This window comes from Nematostella vectensis, chromosome 5 (assembly GCF_932526225.1).
Source record: "Nematostella vectensis chromosome 5, jaNemVect1.1, whole genome shotgun sequence".
Taxonomy (NCBI): domain Eukaryota; kingdom Metazoa; phylum Cnidaria; class Anthozoa; order Actiniaria; family Edwardsiidae; genus Nematostella; species Nematostella vectensis.
The window spans coordinates 17,454,950-17,471,692 of NC_064038.1; the positions used below are offsets into that span (position 1 = coordinate 17,454,950).

The 16,743-nt window shown below is 42.8% G+C and overlaps 2 protein-coding genes and 1 long non-coding RNA gene across 3 annotated transcripts; 1 reads left to right on the top strand and 2 right to left on the bottom strand.

Annotated features, from left to right (window-relative positions):
- The first annotated feature begins 3,549 nt into the window (after window positions 1-3,549).
- Window positions 3,550-5,381, top strand: LOC116611656. The gene is made up of 2 exons (XR_004293600.2): window positions 3,550-4,093; window positions 4,511-5,381. It is a non-coding gene; the product is annotated as an uncharacterized LOC116611656 (long non-coding RNA).
- Window positions 4,762-6,086, bottom strand: LOC116611654 (zinc finger protein 287). Its single transcript, XM_032372072.2, has 3 exons — window positions 5,885-6,086; window positions 5,445-5,543; window positions 4,762-5,052 (listed from the first exon to the last, which is right to left on the bottom strand). The coding sequence occupies exons 1-3, from the start codon at window positions 5,936-5,938 to the stop codon at window positions 4,762-4,764; spliced, it is 444 nt and encodes a 147-aa protein (XP_032227963.1). The 5' UTR covers window positions 5,939-6,086.
- Window positions 6,087-8,124: 2,038 nt separating this feature from the next.
- LOC116611648 lies at window positions 8,125-14,872 on the bottom strand. The gene is made up of 2 exons (XM_032372064.2): window positions 14,636-14,872; window positions 8,125-11,157 (listed from the first exon to the last, which is right to left on the bottom strand). The coding sequence occupies exons 1-2, from the start codon at window positions 14,870-14,872 to the stop codon at window positions 10,327-10,329; spliced, it is 1,068 nt and encodes a 355-aa protein (XP_032227955.1). The 3' UTR covers window positions 8,125-10,326.
- Between the last annotated feature and the right edge of the window lie 1,871 nt (window positions 14,873-16,743).

Consider the following 16,743-nt stretch of genomic DNA (forward strand, 5'->3'; position numbering starts at 1 on the left):
AGGAACATCAAATCTGGTACAAATTTGCCAAAAATGGCATGAAAATAACAGCTACCGTATTATTTTATTCTGTTTACAGATTCTTTATTAAGTAAACTTTATTTACTGAGTACACAAACTGTTGTTTTTCATTCGAAAACAGTGAAATTATGAATCCTAAGACTTTATTTTTTTGTGATTGTTGGTTGCATTGAACTTTCCCCTTCTAGATAATCAAGGGGTAGAAAAGCAATTTGACATATAATTGTAGTCAATGGGCCACGTTTTATTTCGACTATTCATCTTATTAATACTGATAAGTTTTTTATTTTCTGGTTTTAAATGTCAAGGTCCTTACAAATGTTGGACAATTTGTACTATTATTTCAGAAAATAACTTTTTAAAGTTTTAAAAAGCTTATCTCTTCCCCTCTATTATTGCCATTTATCTTGTGTCTGTTGTTGTAAGTGCGAGTCTTCTTTATTTCTCCAACTCAAGCCCATGACGTCACAGGACGTCTTACAAATATGGCCAGTCATACAATACCTCCCTTCAAGTTTACACTAGGGTGGTTCAACAGTAAACTTTATAACAAACAAATAGTAACAAACGTGTTCTCTCACTTTCTAAACTACCTTCTCTAATAATAAACATGATCTGGCCGCTTGTTCGATCCTACCAGTCGGCCTGACTTACGAACTGGTGTAACGTCTGGATTGGGGATGTATCAACTGGACAAGCGGCTAGGACTTGATGTTTCTCTGATGGGGCTGCATCTCCGCCATTGGCGGCTGGTAGTGGGTCGTTGGCCAAGCTCTTGGTAGCCTCGTCGGTCTTCTCTCCTAGGTGGATAAGATGGCGTCTGTTTCGGCGGACACTGGAGCCTGCATCTGTGAGAACCTGGCAGGACCTGGGATTGCTTAGCTTCTCTTGTACTTCTCCAAATCTTCCTTCTCTGACGTGCACTTTATCTCCTTCCTCCAGGGCTGGGAGTGATACAACCCCATGACGCGAGTTGTTACTTCTTGTGTAGGCCTCCCTATATGCCTCCTCTTTAGCCTTCATCATTTCTTTGTCGATTCTGTGGGTTGCATTCAGGGGGTGCTGGAAGTTTGGTCCTGAGCTTCCGGTTCATCAGAATTTCACTAGGTGTCAAGCCATTCCCTAGAGGATCTGATCGGTAGGCAAGTAAGCCGAGGTGTGGGTCTGCAATTTTTTTTTAGGATGTTTTTAGCTGTTTCGACCGCTCGCTCAACCTCACCGTTAGCCTGGGGGTAATTTGGTGAAGAGGTTGTGTGATTAATACCCCATTCTCTGGCAAAGTCACTGAACTCCTGGCTTGCATATTGGGGACCATGGTCGGACATGATGACTTGAAGCATTCCGTGTTTAGCAAAGAGGTCCCGTAGGACTTTGATAACCGCAGACAATGATATGCTTCGGAGCTCTTTCTCTTCTTTCGGTCTAGCTCAAACAGGTCAGTGCCAAGACGGGACGGGCTTCTCAGGAAATGACAGGCCATTAGGGGCCATTAGGTGGCCTTCAGCGGCCATCCGTCTCGACAATAGGTCTTCACTTGCTTGCATAATGCATCACTATCTTGAGCGGCCTTCATTTCGTCCAACCGCTGCTCTGTCGCAGGCATTGACATTAAGACCGACTCACTTTGCTGCTCAACTTCCTCGACAAGCTTTAAATCCTCCAGCGTTGGCTTGCTTGTCGGGGCACGTGACAAGGGCGCCCGCTGCATTTTGGTGGACCCCCTGAGCATACTTCACGTCTGGTTCTATGTTCTTCTCTGGGTCAGCTTCAACTCCTTTCTCGGATAAGATGTGTTCAAGAAACTTAATCTTGTGCTTTGGAAATTTACATTTCTCATTCAACGTGATTCCAGCCTTGAGGAGATGTTCGAGGACTAGACGTACACGTTCGTCGTGAACTTCTTGCGTTGCTCCATGGATCAAGACATCGTCCATGTGACATTCGACGCCTTATAAACCTTCCAGTGTCCTAGACATGGTACGTTGAAAGACTTCTGGGGCAGAGCTTATCCCGAATCGGATACGATTGAAGCAGAACCGACCAAAGGGCGTCACAAAGGTGCTGGAGGGGGATCTGCCAGAAACCAGAGTTGGCATCGAGCTTCGAGAAGATCTGGCTGTCTTTTAGCTTTGCGAGATTTTTATCTACGCTTGCCATTGGGTAGATCTCCCTCTTCACAGCCTTGTTAAGTGAGGTGAGGTCTGACGTCTCCATTCCTCTTGGGGGCATTGACCATCCCGGAGCACCAGTCACTAGGGGTGGTTACAGGTGATATGACCCCCTGGGCGACCATTCCGTCTAGCTTCTGTTTTACCTTGGGTAACAATGGATGTGGTATACGGCGTGGAATGTACAGACAGGTACTGCGTCTTCTTACAGCGGCATCTTGTAGGGCTCTTTCATCATGCCAAGGCCCTCGAAGAGCTTAGGAAATTCTTCCCTAAAGTTTACCACCTTTTCCATGTTATTTACTTCGGGTGCCGCATTTGGACAAGAGGTTGTTCCTCTGGTTACCCATGACATAGACATTCTCGTGTTGCGCCTTATCGCCGGCTTGAAATGTTGCGTTCGGGATCTGCCCTTTCATAAGGTGAGACAGTTTTACTCCACCGGGACCTCGGAACTCAGTCTTAACTTCCTCGAGTTGCATACCTTTGATCCAAGGTGTTTGGTCGCTGACGACTGTCACCTTGGACCCGCTGTCCAGTTTGAAGTCGCTTGCATTCCCATTGACAAGCAGTTCCACTGACCAGAAGTTCTCGCTGATAGAGTTTACTTCGCCCATCGTGTAGAAGGTGTCAAAGTGGCTGTCCTCGTCGTCATCCACTTCATGGACTTGCTTAGCTGATTGGCACACTGTTGCGAAATGACCAGTCTTCTGACAGTTATGACACTGGATAGTCTTGGCGGGGCAGTCTTTTCGGAGGTGATTTGACTATCTTCCACACCAGCGGCAACGCGGAATCTGCTGCTGGTTTTCTGGGGGTTGTGTGTATTTACCAGCGCCAGGAACTCTCTGTTGGCCATTGCCTTTGTTGCCTGGCCTCTGGGAGCACCCCTTTTCTTTGCAGGATTGTTGCGCTCTTTGTCTGTGTGGTGGATAGGTTCAGGTTCTGGTTTCCCACTTATCACTTGCTTGTGAGCTCTTGAAATCTCTGCGGCTCGTAAACTCTCTACTGCCCTAGCAAGGTCTGGAACAGGTCTCTCTCGCAGAAGCCGCTCCCTTTCGCTTTCATCCGAGGTGCCGATAACGATGCGGTCAATGCTTTCTAAGCTCTTGAATGATTTTCTTTGGGTCTTTCTTGTCCTCGATGGAGAGACCTGGTAAAGAATTCATGATCTTCTTACAGTCCGGCCCCATCACTGTACACAGTCTAGCAGCCACTATGTCTTTCCCTGCGTCTGTAGGAAATTTTGATCTAAGGACAGTTGCTATGGCGTAATAGTCCCACGAGTTCTCGAAGTCTTTCCAGTTTTCCACTACATCCCCCGCATAGTACACAAAGGTTGAGGGGCAGGTATCTGATAAGTAGCCATAATCTACACATAAATGCAGTGCACAATGTGTTAAGCTTAACAATAATTGCGGGAAAAGTTGTGATACTGCGAAAATGCGCGTTTAAACAAGGGAGCATGGCAGAATGTATTCCTCCTATTTATAGCGCGATTGATATTGTTACGAAAATGTGTCATATGTGTAGACATAAAAAATTTATTCCGCTATTCTGGTTAAATATCGCCTGCGATTACCTAGACAGCGGTTATCTTCCCAGGCGGGCTTCCTGTGCCCGAGGGGGTCTTGGTCTACCCATAAGGGCTCAGGAGGTTTTCGCGCCATCCGAACGAAGTGCGAATGGAGTTCTTTAGTTCTCGTTCCTTCAAATAAGCTTACTCAGCTTTTCCGCGTTTATTAGCTAGCGAAGAAGGAGATGTGAGTAAATTGAGGCTGGCATCTTTTTAAGCGTACTTTGAATGACAAAGCCCACCGACCAAGTTCGAGAAACATGTTTTTCACTAAACCCAGCCATTTGAATAAGCCGTTGGGAGACGCTGAATCGATGAAAAGGCTAAGGTGGGTGTGCTTTTAAAATGAAAAGCCCGAATTTGTTTGGGAATGAAAGCTCGACCTCCTTAGTAAGGTAGCGTCGTAACTTTTCCACAAGCCAGTGTAGTTTGTAGTTTGAAAATTTTGCCCCTTGTTTTCTTATTCAACAGACATGGTATGGTCACAGAGGTAATTTCGTATGATTTTAAATTTTTAAATAATTGTGACCTTTAACAGTGCAATTTCTGCATCAATTTCTGTTTTTATTATCGAACGACCGAAGATGTGTACGGAAGTATTTGTTGGAGTTGTTGATGCTACTGTTTAATGATTTAGCTTGGAGTTTTGGCTAGTTCTTTTAGGCTGTTGGCAAATGTAAAGCCATGATGCCCAGCACACTTACAGATTTCACATTGGGGTGCCTCTATTTTACACTCTTTGCAGATTGAGAGACTGCATCATGACACACCACCTGTCAATCTCACACACCAAGAGCCCCCTTCGCGTCAACCTGCATAGAGATCATCTCCAAAACATCATCTGCTTTACAGGTACAGTCTGTTCCATAAATTCCTCCAGAAATGTAGCTTTGATAATGGATTTTCAATTTTTGCTTAAATGGCCAGTGTTCTATATGTACTCCATAGATTGTGACCACTGCCTGTTTCCAGCGCAATTTTCCCTTTCGGAGAGGACTACTGATGGGACTTGCTGTGCCTAATGAGGTTTCTTTTCTCTGCAAAAGTCTTTCCGCAGTCCCCACACTTCAAGCTTGCCGCATGCTTTTTGTTGATGTGTCTTCTTAACTTGTTTTCATGGTCGAATGTTTCATTACATTCATTGCAAACGCATGGATGACATCCTTTTTCATGATACTTAAGATCTTTGCTTCTGGAAAATTCTGTTTGACAAGAAGCACACTTATTCTTCGTTGCCATGCCTGTGTCAAGATCCTCTCTTATGCTTTGTGCCTTGTCCTTCCAGTACTGTTGAAACAATAAATAACATAAGCTTTTTAATACAACTACCATACAATATGCTAGCTCATGGTCATCATAGTTAATGGAGGGATGTTGTAGAACAAACTGCAAAGTGAAATTTAAAAATTTGTATGAGCGAACCAAGAGCAAACTCTAGATTTCACTTCACAAATGTTCTAAACACTACAGACTGTGGGAAACCTATCAAACTTCAAAATGATCTAACAATTTTGTATTATAATATTATGAAGGGTAAAAAATAGTCAGCTGAATACCTGAATCCACAAGAAAATGCCCCACATTTTCCCCACCCTCCCCCAAGGTGGGGTGCAATAGAAAACAAAGAAAATAGAAAAGAGTGGATAGTTGAACTTTGATCTTTCATTCCAAGGACAAACCTTTCTTCTGTCCGCAGGCAATTTTTTCCACATTCTGCCAACGACCGTGGAAATTTTTCCGATTCCTGCCCCATCACTCAGCTGTTTCTGTACATCTGGCTAAAGACAGCAAAAACAATAACCTCTAAAGTGACTTAAAAAAGAATTCCAAAGATTCGCAGTAGGTTGTTGGATAGTTTACATTTTCTGTCAACCAGACTCCGAGAGAAATCGTGTTGGAAATATGGTTAAATAATGTACAGTCAGTAAATTTACGAGAAAGCCGAAGAGATAGAGCAAATGAGGGAGAGTATAGAAATTGTATACCTTTTTTTTAAAAATAGACTTGCGACATGGCCGAAATTTTGAGACTCCCACCACTGTGAGAGAGTTTACTGGTATGGACTTTCTAAATTGCAGATATTTTATTTCACGGATTGCTATTAGAACTATTAACTTACCGCAACTGACTGGTAAAATGCGTTCCAGCCGGTTGGTTTCCGAATCGAATGCATTGTAGGGGGAGGATCGCGTTGTTGTTGTTCGCACGTGGATGCTTCTTGTTCCGCCTTATTGTAAACACAAAACTCACGTGCGGGGCTCTTGTACCACAGGGAACCCAAAGGCACTCGCGCGTGATGTCTCGGAGCGTTTTCCGATCGCCGGAGATACAAGTATGACATCATAAATGGGCTAAAATGACAACGACTGTTTTAAATGGCAACGACCGTTCTTAAAATGACAACGACCATTCCAAATGGCAACGATGGTTTACGAAAGGGAAAATTGCGTTTCCAGCTTCACAAATCATCTTTTCCAATGCTCATAATAATTTCCTTGCTGACATTTGTAAACAATTTCTATTTTCTTTTATTCTTGTTAAATAGTGGTTGAACTGTTAGCTCTGGTACAGGATGAAAGGTTGAAAATGTTATGTGAAAAATAGAAAGCATCACTATTCCAATTATCCTGCGCTTTCATAAATTGAGAATAATGCAATTTAATTGCAATTTATTGTTTATGGTAAAACACTGTGATATAATAGTAATAATTATAATGATAATAATAATAATAATAATTCACACAACTTCTGTGAGAAAATGTTTCTCAATAACATAAAATATCATAGAAAAATGTCCTTTCTCTTGGTTGGTCTTACATGATCAAGTCTATTTAAATCAGCTGGTACTGTATGCAACTGAAGTATAGAGTTGACGTCTTCTTCTCCGGAGCTCCAGGATTGTTTCTTGTTTGCTTAGATCTGTAAAGGTTGACTATTGTAAACGCTTTTTTTTCTGAGTGGGAAAGAAATGAACAAAAGTCAAGTGGAGCCTAAGCAAGTTGCTGTACCTGTTGTGTGGTTGACATACAGTTTTTATGTAAAAAAATGAATATAAGCAGTTTTGATATGTCCTAGTTTAGATAAGTCCTGGCACTTTTGTGGGAAGGAACTGAGTGTAATTTAGTGAACTCTCTGTGACCTTACAGTACACAGGCCTTTTTCTTACATGGAGTATCATGCTTACCATCCTGTCATCTCAATGCCAAATGTGTCATGGACGACACCTTGGATTTTGTGATACCACCCTTCAGATCCATGTTATTTGTCACATGGAAAGGCCGGTTTCGCGATTTTATTACTGCATATTTTGCCATTGTGTGTAGGTTACATGATTTTCACTTGAAATGTTTCTCTTCTAATTACGTTTACACTTTCATCTTTGCTGTTTTTCTTTATAAGTTTTAAAAATAGATATCTATAAAAAAGAAATGTCATCCTTTTTTTCTGTATTTCAACATTCTTCCTTGTTTTTGAAAAAAAAAAAAACACACACGCACGCACACACAGTTTTTTTTACATTAAGAAGTTTATTGTCCAGAGCTCATAACAAGGATAGTACACTGACACATTACTTTAGTAATTTAGTTTTACTATGACAGGATTTTTTTATAATAATATAAAAGAATTATCTTGCTCTTATCATGATTATTTATTATCATTTTTAAAACTCTAATGTTTATTATTATATTTATTATTATAAACTGCATTCTATGATAAATATTCGAAATGCAATTATGCTGGCTCCAGCTTTGAGCAGTGCCTAATCCCCCGTCGCCTTTTCTCTCGGGTGTTCTGAAGGCTCTGAGCCGGAACCTCGGGCTCACTTTTCGCTGGGTGTTGTGACACTCTGATCCTCTATTCTTTTTTGTCTTCCCCACATTGTCTTTCCCGTCTCTGATTGGGGTTGGTGGTATACTGTAAAAATAAATAAATAACGCAAGCATAACAATAAACTGTAACTACTGTAGATGATGTATTGTTGATATTACGATGTTATTAGTTTTTGTTTGTTCTATCAGTAGAATACCACAAGTATTAAGTAAGGTGCTATTGGAGAGAATCTAGCCTGAGCCTGATCTTCTGGCTCACTTTTCGCTGGGTGTTGTGACACTCTCATCCTCTATTCTTTTTCGTCTTATCCAGATTTTCTCCACGTCCCTGATTGGGGCTGGTAATATACTGTAAAATATTGATTTATGCTTTTCTCTCTCGCAATTAAAAGGTAAAATGCTGCTTTTCCTGAAGCTAGTTTACTGGGCCCAACCCCGATCAATGTAGACCACACCATTGTATGGACTTAATTGGCCACGCTCAAAGCCGTATTTAATATAATTATTTTTTCACTTTATATTTACAATATTTTTCAATTATCTTAGCCCAGTAAAGGTGAGGGCAACAAAACGCCAAAAGCATCACAAACATGATGCTAGCCCCACCCAAAGGAAAAACAGCACATACTTAGAAAAAACAACCTTATTTATAACTATAATCCAACTGTTATTGACAAATCATTGGCTCTGAAATAGAGAACCCCGCTGCCCTTGCTAGACAAGGCCCCACTTCAGAGCCAAGAATGAATGGCAACTGCCCTTGCAAGTTGCGTAAAAGGTATGCAGCATTAAACCTGCCGCCTTTGCTAGCAAGATACCAAGTTGAAAATGTTAATGTACTCTTGACCCTGAAATGTTATCTCCGCTGCCCTTGCGAGACAAAGAATCAGTTCAGGGCCAAGAGTGAAGGACAACACCCCCTGCAAGTTGCCTTCTTGTTCTAAACAGTTGAGGACATTGATTGGATGCGAATATATTTAAGAAATGCATTTGATTTCCAGCGGCCTAAGGCCCTAATCTGCGCATCGGACATGCCAGCATCTGCAGCATTAGAAGCAGCCCTATTCTGAAACTATGGCCCTTGTATCTGGAGGGGTCCAACCCACATGATTTAATGGCAACTGAAAGCCTGTCCGTAAATTCTGATCTAGGTACAGGAGAAGCATCCTCAGAAATAAAAGTAGGTCCTGGCCCACTACCCCGGAGAGATAAATACTTCATAATATGTTGTACCGGACAAACATCATTCCTTCGCGAGACTTCGATTGAAAATGGGTGCTGATTGTAACTATGCTTAAAATTACCAAAGGTAAGCTTAAGAGCTACAATTTCCTTTTGTTCATTGACCATTTTGGTATTTGATGGATAGCAAGAAGAGGATTACCTTTGTTACCCGAGGAGGTGGTTATCTCCCCAACTCGTAAGAAGGCATGAAAAGCTAAACCCAATGTAATGCAAAGGCGAATTGATGCCTATTGTCAAATCGATAAGTCTCCTAAGAAATGCACGGCCTGGGACCATCACTGAACATGCAAAGTTCAGTAGGCCATTCAAAGACTGTAGTTCCCTCAATATGACTTTCCTCCTAGTCAGAAATTTAGAGATGGTATCTAAACACTTCTGAATCTTGTCTACAGGCAGCCGTGCTGCAAACAGTATAGTATCTAGTTCAATTCCAGCAAAGGATAATGTAGTGGAAGGCCCAAGTGTCTTTTCAGGGGCTATTGGGACCCCCAAATAATTACAAACATCCAAAATTAAATTCAAATACATGACATCCAAGTGTTGACTTGGGGAAATGAAAAGAAAATCATCTAGTCGGTGGACTACCTGTGGTATTTGCAATTTCTCCAAAGCTATCCACTCCAAGGCAGTGCTGAATATCTCAAATGTTTTGCAAGAGCTAGAACAGCCCATGGGCATGCAACGATCATGATAGTAAAACCCTTTCCATTGCATACCAAGTAAATTATAATCCTGAGGTCGGATAGGAATAATTCTAAAGGCATTTTTGATGTCGGTTTTAGTCAAGAAACACCCCCGTCCTGCAGCCTTAATCTTGGAAATGATTAAATGCCATCATTCAGTCCCCAGGCAACTTCTTGGGTACCAAACCTAGGGGCTAAACCCTGAAAGGGGTGAGGGTGGAGTGACGAAAGGTCCGGCTAAACGCCCAGCTTGCAATTCTTTTACAAGTTTTTGATCTACGGCCTCAGGATTGTCCTTGGTGGACAACAAGTTACCAGAAACTGCCGACTCACGACTGCCCTCGTAGTGCAAAGCAAAACCAAAATGAAAACCGTTGAAAAGAATAGAAACCTTAACAGCATCATAACCTACCAATAACGAGGCCAACCTATCAGCACTGACAGGAGTGGGTAGCCCAAGACCTTGGTTGTTGTGGTTTAGCCTGGGGCCTTGCAGCCGGGGACGGATTGGAGGTTCTCTTAGGGGCACGAAAAGTACTGGCCCCTCGCCATCACACTTATGGCACTTGTGTTTGTAACCACAGTCACTTGAACATGGGTTACCCCTACTAAATCGATAGCAATATCCCTTGACAAGACTGTTCCCCCTCAAATTCCGGCTCTCCTCCTGCTGCGGTTTAGCTGAAGAAGGTAGGACAGGTCACTGTGACCGGAGCCAGAGCTCCCAGTGCGTGTTTTGCCAGGGGTGAGCACTTGGCTGACGCTGGCGCAAAAACCTAAATTTCTCATCGTAATACCTCCAATCATGTCCCCGGCTGGCAAGGTCCTGAATGGGTCTCACCCACACCCACAAAAATATGGAAATATGATAACCAATTCTCTATGCTTAAATATTTTTTGGTTTTACTGACTGGCTCAACGTTTAACGCTGGCATGGACCCATTTTGGGAGGCTGAGAGAGTAAGCTGGTATTTCCCTTCTAGGATGGGATTGGCCAGCAGCAGCCCAAACTCGACAAATTCATTTTGCCAAATTTTGGCTTTCAACTTATCGGATACCCTGCCATCTACCGGCAAACTGGGAGAGGAGAAGAGGTTACCTGGCATGGCAGCAGGACCTGTACCTTGCATCGCAGGTTGGCCGGTGTGAGCTGCTCGTGCTGCGGCAATAGCCTCCTCCACACTCACTTCACTTGGACGACTGTTATGAGCTACCTGGTGTTGAGCTGATGTTGATGGACAGGGTAGAAGCTGCTTGGACAACTCTGCAGTTACCCGCTGCACCACCTCTTGAATCACACTCTCAGGGATCTGAACCTGGGATTGAGGGGTCTGGTGTATCTCGTCTTGAGCATTCGACGAGTCCTTCTCCTGAGGGGTGTTGTTTGACTGGATGTCTGGTACATCGGAGTCGTTGGTCTGGGTTATTCTGGTCCTGGCCCGTTTCCGCCCCCCGAACTGGGGTGTTCTGTCCTCCCGAGGGGTGATGTCCGTCTCCCTGACTGGAGCATCTGCTGCAGCGTTTCGGTTAGTTCTACCACGTTTGGGTCCCCCAACCTGTCTGGCTGCTAAACGCCTGGAACGCTTAGGGCTGCAGAACTCATTGCAATAAGTCCAAATAAAAAGAAAGAAAATTCAATTAATGTGGAGTGAAAAACAAATAATAATGAAACAACTCAAAGGAAAATTGTTACTCAATTCCACAAAGCATATTTTACCAGTCCTGGACCAACAACCGTAACAGAAAATTTGGCAAAGAGAAAGTCTGTCAGACGCAAGGTCGACGCATTGACTCCCCTAAATTGCCACATAAGAAATGTGTTGCACGGGGACGAATCCGTATAAACAAGGTGGATAAAACACCAAAAAACGGAAGGTGAGTCTATATCAAACAAAGAAACACCTCCTCAAAAACCAGCGGGCTAGCCCCCGCGAAATGGCCCGCGAAACGGCCCGCCGGATCATCCCGTGAACAAAAATGAAGCAAAACAAACGCTCCATGCACACAACGGTTAATAAAGGTTTGGTGACTGCCTATCGGCAATTAACCGAAAACTTGTCCAGGACTAGTAAAATATTACTTTGAGTATACGCTAAAGCGGTACCGGAAATATAAGCTTAAAGAAAAGACAAAGCTTTCAAAATGGCGCCTCTGTAACTGCGGTAAAGCAAATACTGCCCGGCGTGATTTACATGCACGCCATCAGCCGCGTAAAAATCCTTCGAAGGATGTGAAAATGGGCGATGAAACCAGCAAAAAAAACATTAGGAAATAATCCCAGTACCACAGCGACATAATGGTTTAGAATTTGAGCGCGCTGAAAGAAAATACCATGGTCGCGGTGTGACAGGCCACGCGGAATGACATGACACACACAAACGACACGCACTTCATATTCATCCAAAAGTACCCCCACGAGCTCTTCTATAGCTGAGCCCACCCCTCGGGACTTAAAAAAGTAAGGTCATTGGTTCCGATTTCCAATATGACCACATCAGGACTGAAACTCCTGACTACATGCAGATCGTAGCTGCGAAGTTTGCTCACGGTCCGCCCGCCAACGCCGTGCAAGCAAACCGTCGCGGGTCCACGTAGTTTAAAATCCTTGCTTACCCGATGACCAAAACGCAAAGAAATATCACTTTTTAAACGCCGAACGAAGGAATGACCTAAAATAAGGACCTTAGGGGCACTACCTGCCATGACTAAACAATACTCAGCCGCCACGTGCGTGCTGAGATGCGCCGCGAGTAATGCCTAAACAGCCCGAGATTTACGACAACAAACGAAATTTCTGACAAATCAGAAATATGAAAGTTCGAATCACCTATAACTTGATAGCAATTCGAACAGAGAATGATAATACAAGGTCAACTAACCTCCGAATATGGTGGCACACTCAAAAAACACTTCTGTTCTCAACGAGTTACAGAAGCCAAGTGATCCTTGCTAAGCAGTCACGTGTATGAGATAATGCACAATTAATTGACCCCCTTCTTTGTCCTCCTAACAACAGACATGGTGCTGACACGCGACCACAAATAATATTACATAACATACATGCTACTAAACAGTGCTCGAAATAAAGCATAAAAAATTATATTTGCAAACAAATATTTCCTTTAATGAATAACACAAGTTTAACAATGAACTTTTAAATACCCCATCAAAAAATTGATCTCCATAATGAGGAGAAAACTCTTGGCAGCAATCTAATGTCAACTTTGATCTACCAAGGCATATGATGCAAATCGTAATCTAAGTCTTGTTGTCGAACCATGTATATTGTCATGTATGGGTGCTTTTCTTCTCTTTAACTCTTTAACGAAACTTTATCGTTCTCTGGGTATAGAAACCCTGTATTTACGTATAGGAACCTTATAAAAACAAGACACATAAAAAACAACTAAATCACTGTGTATTCTCAACCTTCCTCCGAGCGTGCTCTCACTCACGTGCCATGGCGTGACAGTGTTGCATTACATACATTACAGTAACAAAACAAACAAGTTGGGGATACTATGACTTTAATGTTTTTTTGTATTAAAGAAAGGCAAAACAACATCCTCAATTGATCAGGCTTTTTCATGTCAACTGATGTTTTATGATCTGTAAAAGGTTCCTCCAAAAGATATTTATACTGGTGCTATTTGGATTAGGGACAGTTCTTTTGATTTTGTGGACTCTTTCATTTTTAAACTACCTCAATTTGATGGATATTTTGAAAAGATTAAAACCTCGGCAAGCATACTGAAGCACATGGTTGAATCATGAGTGAAGTGAAAGTGATTTTTTGCATGGCCAAAGGCTCCAAAGGTTCGTGGAACATGTAATCAAGATATCCCACCTGTTGATAGTTTAACAGCTAGATTTTCGTTTATGGGATAGTTCCACTGGTTCCTAAAAAAACTAGCCGAAACTGGGTTCACCCTACTTGAACGACTATGACGATGTGTACACTTTTTGACCACTTTTACTATTTATAAAAACTTAATAAGAATCTTCTGTGGAACCATTCCATCCCAAGCTATTACAGACATTGTTATAGTGCTCAGAAATTCGAATGAATTTTATAGACTGACGTCATGGCTTGAATTATGATCCTTTACTTGTGGATGGACCTATTATGGGATGTAATGGTCCCAACAAAAATAAGCACAATTCTATAAATAAAATGATAAGTCAAATGAAACTGATCCAATTTATGAATTTCAAAACACAAGATGCAAAGACAATGAAATATCTTTAATATGTGGAATTGCTGTTGCCATGACAACGATATTGGCTGAAACTAGGGTCTTTGGGTATTTAAGGACTGCATTTGTCTGAATGTGATCAATACACACACTTTTGGATTATCTTGACTTGTTTCAATCATATTAGACACAATTTATACAATATGAGGAGACACCTTAATATCTATGATGATTTACTTCCTTAAACATCATCATCATCACTATCTGAGTCTTCAGTATCTGACTGCATCTGACCACAGTTCTCACATTCTGTACAGGAGCAGCCATCTGTTCAGTTCAGGTTATTTCTGACGCAAGAGCATTTTCGAGCACTGCAATTGCCTTTGCATCCACAGCACAATAGCTGCAATACCGCTTCTGGGGCAGGAGCGATTGGAGGCCATCATCACTGCACTTCCAGCCTTGGCCCTCTCGATTTTGACCCTCGATCCTCGCTTTCAGTGCATTCTTCCAAATGTAGGCCTGGTAGTTTGCACGTCTTGTATGCATACGGAGAGCAGAGCTTGTTGGGGGCAGCTGATGGGACTGGAGCTTTCGATTTTTTTCAGAAAAGTTTGTACCTTGTTTCATTTACACTAGTAGTATCAGATGATCATATGATGATGATGGGAGAATGGCAATCTTGGGATGCGTGCGCCACATGCAGAAACATTCGTGTATCGTGTATTCGAGCCTCCTCCTGGTTGCTAAATAACTCCGCGACCTCACAAGAAGACATATCTCCTTGAACAACAAAAATCTTTCTGCATGTCTCTCGGTAGGCAACGTACAAGGAGTGCCCTTCTAATTTGCTCGCATATCCGGTTTGTGGCCCATTCATTTGTGAGGAACTCTAGCAGGTTTTCCTTGTTTTTACCATTGGAAAGGAATTTCTCCCATTGTCGAGGGCATAGCTGCTGTGGGCTATCTGGACCACAAATCCAACCTTGCCACGTCGCTCTCGCTCAGCATTCTTGATCGACACTTGCAGGTACGGGTCAGCAACAGAGTCGATTCTAGTTGCTTCTCCCGCCTGCTTCAATATCGTAGCTAAGACTAGCTCTGCAAGATCAGCAAAGCGATCCGGCGCCTTCAGACTTCGTATCATTGCCATGGCATCTATAATGAAACCCAATGCTTCCGGGGGCAATGCGTTACTTCTACTTCCTTCTCCAGTAGAGATGCAAGGGCAGACTTATTAGTGTTAGCGAGGGATCCATCAAATGATGCTAAGGACCAGGGCACTGGCCCGGGCTCGTGAGTGAGGAGATCTCTCGGGTCAATTTGGCGACTCTGACCAATAACAAGTAATCTGGCAAAAAGATTTCTGTCCGCTTGTATCGCCAAGCCCTTGTCTCCTACTGAAATCTTTCTTTTGGCTTTTTGACAGTCTATTTGCATTGAATAGAGCCAAGGCTTCTCGCCTTTTCTTCTTTGCCTCGAGGTGGTCTTTTGTAAGCTCTGTGCTGGCTGGCTACGGAGCCTGTGCTCACAAGCTCATCCGATGGCTCAAACGGATTCCTCCAATGACGGATGACTTCCATGGTATTCCGCACGTCCTCTTCGTCTTTCATCATTCGTTTAGCCCCATGTTCTTTGTGATTCCTGCTTTTCTCATGGCATCCGGCCATCTCCCTGCATCGATCGACGAATTGCGCTATCATGTGCGCCGTTAGTACCCATCTTTGCACAGCTCCCTTCTTCAGGATAAACCCCACAATGCCACCCTTTGTTTTTGTATTTCGGTTAAGTGTCTGTTCGATAATGTGGTCAACAGAAACTTGTGTAAACCCGTGTGTAGCATTACGTTGTACTCCAAAGTCTCCCTGTGACAGCATGGCGTGTGCCTCGGGATGAGTGTCAGGAAGGGCTAGCATTTGGGTTAAGATGTAAGTTATTCCCATAGTATTGCTTTATTTACACACAATGTACTGTTTAATGACATACCTTGTGAGTTTGAACTGCACGATTGTAGTGCCGGCCCTGCAGGACACCTGGAACTGAACCAGTCGCAACGATTCCGCTTTCTATAAGGATATCTTGCAGTCCTGTGCCGGCAAACCTCTTGCCAATAGCAGAAAGAAATGAACATGCTGTATGGTATGCTCCCATTCTGTCAACAACACGTTGAAACTGTAATGGAGCTTGCAATTTTATTTCAAGAGCCTTGGCATAAATAGCTTGTCAAACACGACAATGACACCCTGCTGCCCTAGCTCAACAGCCATTTGGATTGACTTTTGCAGTATCGTGAAAACTGTTGGCAACTCTGTTGGGGAGGCTTCGAGAACAGGGCAGTACCCTACGAAGCTCTCTTGTAGACTTTCATGCATCTCAATGTTAAAGCCTGTCCAAGCTGGTATGACCTGTGCGTCGTCGGATACATCAACAAGGAACGATGGCAGGGTTGTCGGCACAGAATCCAAGTGAAGTCAAACAAACGCGCTTTGGCAGTTATTTCAGGGCAAAACTGGGTGATTTTGCTTTCTTCAGAGTGAAATGCAGTTGGACCTTGACGGCGTCCAGAGTGATAGGTCTCTACATCGTTGGCTATATGCGTCAAGGAACGTCTTCTTGAGGGAGCCTGGATGTTAATTCTTGGTGGAAACACACATGTAAGTTGTTTTCTCTGCACCACAATTCCATTTGCACAATGTGTTGTTCCTTTACCTGTGTCAGAAACGGATTATCTAAGCTACTTTGTATACTTATATTAAAATTAACGATAGCCTCTGAGGGCGCTGCTAATAGTATATACACATATCTATATACTAACCTGACAATGTTTCCTCTTGGAGAGCATTGTTGTCCCAACAGAACACGGCAGGGACTGCGAGATGACATCCGCTGGGAAGGATACCATTTTGGTTTTGACGGCAGCCCCTTTTTTCTTTTGATACCATCACCAAAATTAAAAATGGGTATTGTTAATAATAATTAAGGTCACAAACAGATTTGTTTAAATAATAGATAGATTTGTTCATA

Excerpts from the sequence above, each read along its gene's own strand:
- LOC116611648 (XM_032372064.2), bottom strand. The coding sequence starts at position 14,872 with ATGGCAATGATACGAAGTCTGAAGGCGCCGGATCGCTTTGCTGATCTT. Across the intron at positions 11,158-14,635 it reads GGAGAAATTCCTTTCCAATG|ATTTTCTTTCTTTTTATTTG; the intron begins GTAAAAACAAGG and ends CACATTAATTGA.
- LOC116611654 (XM_032372072.2), bottom strand. The coding sequence starts at position 5,938 with ATGCATTCGATTCGGAAACCAACCGGCTGGAACGCATTTTACCAGTCA. Across the intron at positions 5,544-5,884 it reads CATTTTACCAGTCAGTTGCG|CCAGATGTACAGAAACAGCT; the intron begins GTAAGTTAATAG and ends TGCTGTCTTTAG. Across the intron at positions 5,053-5,444 it reads TGCCTGCGGACAGAAGAAAG|TACTGGAAGGACAAGGCACA; the intron begins GTTTGTCCTTGG and ends TTGTTTCAACAG.